This window comes from Trichoplusia ni, chromosome 4 (genome assembly GCF_003590095.1).
Source record: "Trichoplusia ni isolate ovarian cell line Hi5 chromosome 4, tn1, whole genome shotgun sequence".
Lineage (NCBI taxonomy): Eukaryota > Metazoa > Arthropoda > Insecta > Lepidoptera > Noctuidae > Trichoplusia > Trichoplusia ni.
The window spans coordinates 11,076,826-11,082,825 of NC_039481.1; the positions used below are offsets into that span (position 1 = coordinate 11,076,826).

At 43.5% G+C, this 6,000-nt stretch overlaps 1 protein-coding gene across 1 annotated transcript; it reads right to left on the bottom strand.

The window, feature by feature from the left end:
* Positions 1-1,778: 1,778 nt before the first annotated feature.
* On the bottom strand, positions 1,779-4,862 carry LOC113493068. The gene is made up of 2 exons (XM_026870866.1): positions 4,178-4,862; positions 1,779-1,843 (listed from the first exon to the last, which is right to left on the bottom strand). The coding sequence occupies exons 1-2, from the start codon at positions 4,860-4,862 to the stop codon at positions 1,779-1,781; spliced, it is 750 nt and encodes a 249-aa protein (XP_026726667.1).
* Between the last annotated feature and the right edge of the window lie 1,138 nt (positions 4,863-6,000).

Here is a 6,000-nt window from a genome sequence, read left to right on the forward strand (position 1 = left end):
GATTTAATTCAGGTCACTTAATATTCACGCTGTGTCTACTGTGTAACTGATCATATCGACTCGTTATGATTGGTGGCAACTTTGAATAGACCGGGTTATCGCTTCAGTTCGTTGAAATTCGCGCTCTGAATATTGCAATACCTGAAATTTGGGCTGCAACTCAAATTCGGCCTCTCAAAGGCCTTGTAATCGAATTCAACCCATTTTTGGACTGCTATCCAAGGTATGCCCGACTTCGTTTTGATTGGTGAGACTGGACCTGATGACGTCATAAGTTTTGTGACGAGTGTTTCTATTAAACCCGACTATAATAGAAACAGTCGAGTGGCCGTAATGGATATACCTCGTTATCATCGCAGCGTCGCAGCATCTGTAATAAAAATTAAAGGAACAGTATAATAGATTACTGGGAAGTTTATTATGCTGTGTCTTTCCCACGGAGAGCTTTAAACATGAGAGTGAGCAAATTCATGATACTGTTCCGTGTCTTGATGGTCGCATTTCAAAAGAATCGCCAGTTTCATTTAATAAAAAAAAATCTTGCAAAATCTGGAAAGATCATAGAAGACATTTATTTTATCGACGTCTTCACATAGGAATAAAATCAATGTGTGCTAATTTTACTAACATTCAAATTAGCAGCACGGATCGAACCCGAGGCACGTCAAGAACAGTGGATTTGGCTAGTGACTACTCGGCTATCCATGCAGTCAAAGATTGAATCTTGCTAAATTTTAAGCACGTAATTTTACGATTTACGATAATACATTTAACTAATCCATAAAGCTGAAGTGTTTCTTTGTTTGTTTGTTTGAACGCGCTAATCTCAGGAACTACTATTTCAAATTGAGAAATTCTTTCTGTGTTGAATAGACCATTCATCGAGGAAGGTTTTAGGCTATATACCATCACGCTGCGACTAATAGGAGCGAAGATACAATGGAAAATATGAAAAAAAAACCGGGAAATTATTCATTTTCGAGGGCTTCCGTTCAAAAATTCTTAATTTATATCTTCTAACCACGCGAACGAAGTCCCGGGCAACTGCTAGTAATAATATATGTGGTAATATCAAATTACATCAGACACAGAACGCAACAGTACTTTTTAGTCTCAACATTAATTACAGACTCGTGTATGTTACGTGTTTAATCATATTTATGTTATTATGCTAATCCTGGCCGCATACATCAGCCCTTGACGTCTGTCGTGTTATGCACTGTATTGTTACCGACAATAAGTTTGCTGCTTGCAAACTGAAATGAATGCTCGATTTAACGTTGCATGTGAAGTAAAAGAATTGTAGGGATAATTATGAGTTATGATTAAAATGGATTAAAGGAAGGAAAAGAGCCGTGGTCGATTAGCAGTAAAATTATGGGATTCGTATTTATATAGTTGCAGGTTCAAAGCCAGGTAAGCAATAGTGTCTCTTATTCTTAAACGGTGTGAGATTAAACCAGCATTTGATCAAACCAGCTCCAGTAAGTCAGCGTAGTAATTAATTTTACTACCCTATATGGGCACAGAGTACCAGTAGCATGATTTCATTCTACCTACTTTAAACTTTTGTTAAAATATCTGTGCAAAACTTGAAATGATACAGAAACCTCAGATTACCACCATCCGATTCTCTCATTTCAAGCAAAAAGTTACACAAACAAAAAAGTCCATGACACAAATAGTCCGGTATCCAGTTAGCAAATGCTGCCACTCGTTCCACGTCCCCTGCCTATCTATTTTTATCGAGTCGCGTGAACACTCGATTAATTTATCGATTATCGGACAGGCCTGGTTCGGATTTGCTTGCTCTGATGTAATATCGGAGTGTCATCTTCCTCATCTGTAAGTGGATGCAGTTTATAAAGTTCAGCTTTAAGAGAGGAAATATTTTTTTTGACAATTCTATTTATTTTATTTATAATTTATTTATTGTCACAACGTATTTTACTCAACCTTGGGCATTTTTCAACAATAACAACCCCTAATAATTTAAGCACAATGTACCCAAAATCGTATCGACATTTTCAGAAACGATACAATGTACTTACCCTTTTTTATTTGCCAGTCATAGTATTACAAATCTGGCAATAGCAGCTGCAAATCAGTCCCGAAACGATAGGGCACGTTCTAAAAATATCTCGCGTGCAAAAATAGGGTTGATACAATGATAGATTGTTGGCCCATCACAAACATTGTCTGACCTAATTCTGGCCACGCTGAAATTGGGTCAAATGGAAGAAAAACGCATCAGCTGGTCTTGCTGCAAATGTCTGAATAGAAAGATAGTTTGTCGTTTTTTTGAAAACATTTGTGTGTCAATTGTTTTTCTATTGTAGTGTTATGTGTCGAATAACTTACATTTTGTTCTATTAAATGGTCTGACCATTTCAATATCAAATATCCAAGATGATTTATTTTCTGAGTAATTATCATAAACTTTTCTAGAAATATGATACGAACGCACATACATATTTAAAATAATATTATATTTACAAGCATTGTGCCTATAAATAAATGAATACCTCAACAAAAAGCAGACAAACAAACAGAAAGGATAAAAAAAACAAAATCTAATTAACAAAAAGCGTTTAAAGCTTGAGCAGTTAGTAGCAGGAGTTCAGGCGCAGTAAATAAGTAAGAGTATAAAATTTATTAGAAGGCGTGAGATTGCAGCGAGAGTGAAGTAGAACGTTTATTGGGTTTTGGGAATTAGCAATAAAACTCGCGTGGGTACTGCACTGCCGTCTATGTTATAAGAAAACACAGACATAAAATAATAAGCCTTATAATATTGTTTCTTAAAATGACTCGGGAAAGATTCATCCATTATCATACTAATATTTTAAACGCAAAAGTTTGTATGTATGATTGTTCCTCTTTCACGCAAAAACCACTGAAGGGATTTAAACGAAACTTGGCATACAGATAGTTTATAACCAAGATTAATACATAGGAAAGTTTCCGATTTTATTTCTCGTGGGATCATTTTCAATTTGTAAAGGGCGAGCCTGCGGGCCACAGTTTATAAATTTATAATCGTGATATTCACTCAAAAGTTCTTTTCAATTGAATTGAGAAGAAAATTCTCAGACCATTCATCCTACTCCCAAAGTCTGTTTTACCAGCTAATCCTTATGTTTTCGCTAGTAGTTTATCTGGCATTGCATTTATACTTGCATTTCAGATCTCACCTCTATTCAACCTGATCTTAAATCGAACCATCGACCTTAGTTGCTGAAAGTCATTCGATAGGTCAATCAGCTATTTTTAAGTACGCTGAGGCCGCCTCAGCCAGACCCACACATAATTTATGGTCTGATCGAATACATTAGAAAATAATCATTTTTTATTAGGTTTCAGAACACGTATAATATTATTAAATGATGTAACGGTTTACTCACGCGTATTTATCGGGGTAGCCCGACTAGTTTCGGACCCAACCGGAGTCCTTAATCATGAGCAGACGCGGCGGGATCGCGAGTCGAACTGACGTCAGCGGCCGCGCATCTCGCTGCGTAGCGCCGCGCCCGCGCCGTGAGCGGCGGTGGGGCCGGCGACGCCGGTGGCGCGGGTGGGGGGTCTGCTGTCGTCATTGGCATCGTCCGTGCTCCCGTACTGGCTGAGTCAGTGCATACTATGCTGACCGCGTCGCTCTCCAGGCTTGGCTTCATATGACATAACGCAGCATTCAGTGCTGGTTTCCACGCTGCCGGCAGTGTCCATCCACGGTCTCTGTTGAAATTCGGGTGACGGCTGATTTCTATAGCCTCCCGTACTTTTCGCGGCACGAAGTATTTCTCCTTCGCTAGTACGGAGGCTTTGTCAAAACGTATGAAGTGTGCCGTCCCCGCATTACACACATGTTCTGCCACTGCCGACTTGTCGGTGTCCATGTTCTTCATGCTGCGTATGTGTTCGCCCAGTCTGGTTGCTACATTACGCCGGGTTTCCCCAATGTAGCTCAGGCCGCAATCGCACGGTATTTTGTATACTCCCGGGAAGTCTAAAGGATCCTTGTCCTTGGGAGAGCGGATCATCTGTCGCAGTTGTCCGGGCGGCCGATAGATCGTCTTGATGCTATATCTCCGGCGTAACAAGCGACCTATCTTGTCTGTGACACCCTGCACGTACGGTAAGTACGCAGGAGTCCGCTCAGCCTCCGCCGGACGCTTACGAGCTTCACCCGCAGATCCCAGGAGACGTCTACACTTGCGCCACTGATATCCGTTGCGCTCTAATACGTCACGTACATGCCTCAGTTCCGCATTGACGTAATCATGGTCGCATAGAGCGAGTGCTCGGTTCAGCAGCGTACGAGGCACCGAAGATAGGTGTGAGGGGTGGTGATGAGAGTCGGCCCGTAGGTACCGGTCTGTGTGCGTTGGCTTCCGGTATACGGTATGAGTCACCCGTCCGTTCGGCTCTCGAATGACCAGTACGTCCAGGAACGGTAACTTTCCTTCTTTTTCCTCCTCTATGGTGACCTCTATCTTCGCGTGCACCCGATTTAGGTGTGACGTCAGGTCCTTCAATGAGTCCCGGGCGACGACAGCAAAAATATCGTCTACATATCGCCACCAGTATCGCGGTTTCACGTTTGCAGACTCTAGTGCTTTTTCCTCGAACCACTCCATAAAAATGTTAGCCACAACGGGCGCCAGTGGTGAGCCCATAGCCACTCCGTCAATTTGGAGGTAAAAGTCCCCTCGCCACAGGAAATATCCACTTTTGAGACAATACGTGATACTCTCAACGTAGCCAGTAGGTAGTGTAGTTCCGCCTAAAAGGGTTGTGATTATTTGTATGACCTCATCTACTGGTACGTTGGTAAACAGCGACGTAATGTCAAAACTAACCATTATATCTGTGTCCTGCAGCTGTATACCCTCTAGCAACTCAACAAAATGACGGGAGTCTCTCACGTAGCTACTCGTTTTGCCGGTGTGTGGCTGTAATAGTGTAGCCAGGTGACGCGACAGTTTGTAGGTCGGTGCGTCTATCTGGCTAACTATAGGTCGTAGGGGCCAATTTGATTTATGTATTTTTGGCAAACCATAAATTTTGGGTGGTGTCGGATTGAGTGGACGTAGTTGTGCTAGAGTGCACTAGAGTCTGCAAACGTGAAACCGCGATACTGGTGGCGATATGTAGACGATATTTTTGCTGTCGTCGCCCGGGACTCATTGAAGGACCTGACGTCACACCTAAATCGGGTGCACGCGAAGATAGAGGTCACCATAGAGGAGGAAAAAGAAGGAAAGTTACCGTTCCTGGACGTACTGGTCATTCGAGAGCCGAACGGACGGGTGACTCATACCGTATACCGGAAGCCAACGCACACAGACCGGTACCTACGGGCCGACTCTCATCACCACCCCTCACACCTATCTTCGGTGCCTCGTACGCTGCTGAACCGAGCACTCGCTCTATGCGACCATGATTACGTCAATGCGGAACTGAGGCATGTACGTGACGTATTAGAGCGCAACGGATATCAGTGGCGCAAGTGTAGACGTCTCCTGGGATCTGCGGGTGAAGCTCGTAAGCGTCCGGCGGAGGCTGAGCGGACTCCTGCGTACTTACCGTACGTGCAGGGTGTCACAGACAAGATAGGTCGCTTGTTACGCCGGAGATATAGCATCAAGACGATCTATCGGCCGCCCGGACAACTGCGACAGATGATCCGCTCTCCCAAGGACAAGGATCCTTTAGACTTCCCGGGAGTATACAAAATACCGTGCGATTGCGGCCTGAGCTACATTGGGGAAACCCGGCGTAATGTAGCAACCAGACTGGGCGAACACATACGCAGCATGAAGAACATGGACACCGACAAGTCGGCAGTGGCAGAACATGTGTGTAATGCGGGGACGGCACACTTCATACGTTTTGACAAAGCCTCCGTACTAGCGAAGGAGAAATACTTCGTGCCGCGAAAAGTACGGGAGGCTATAGAAATCAGCCGTCACCCGAATTTCAACAGAGACCGTGGATGGA

What these genes read in the sequence shown, in the direction of transcription:
- LOC113493068 (XM_026870866.1), bottom strand. Translation starts at nt 4,862, where the DNA reads ATGGTTAGTTTTGACATTACGTCGCTGTTTACCAACGTACCAGTAGAT. An exon ending in GGGATCTGCGGGTGAAGCTC is followed by an intron (nt 1,844 to 4,177) that starts GTAAGCGTCCGG and finishes ATCCACTTACAG; the next exon opens with ATGAGGAAGATGACACTCCG.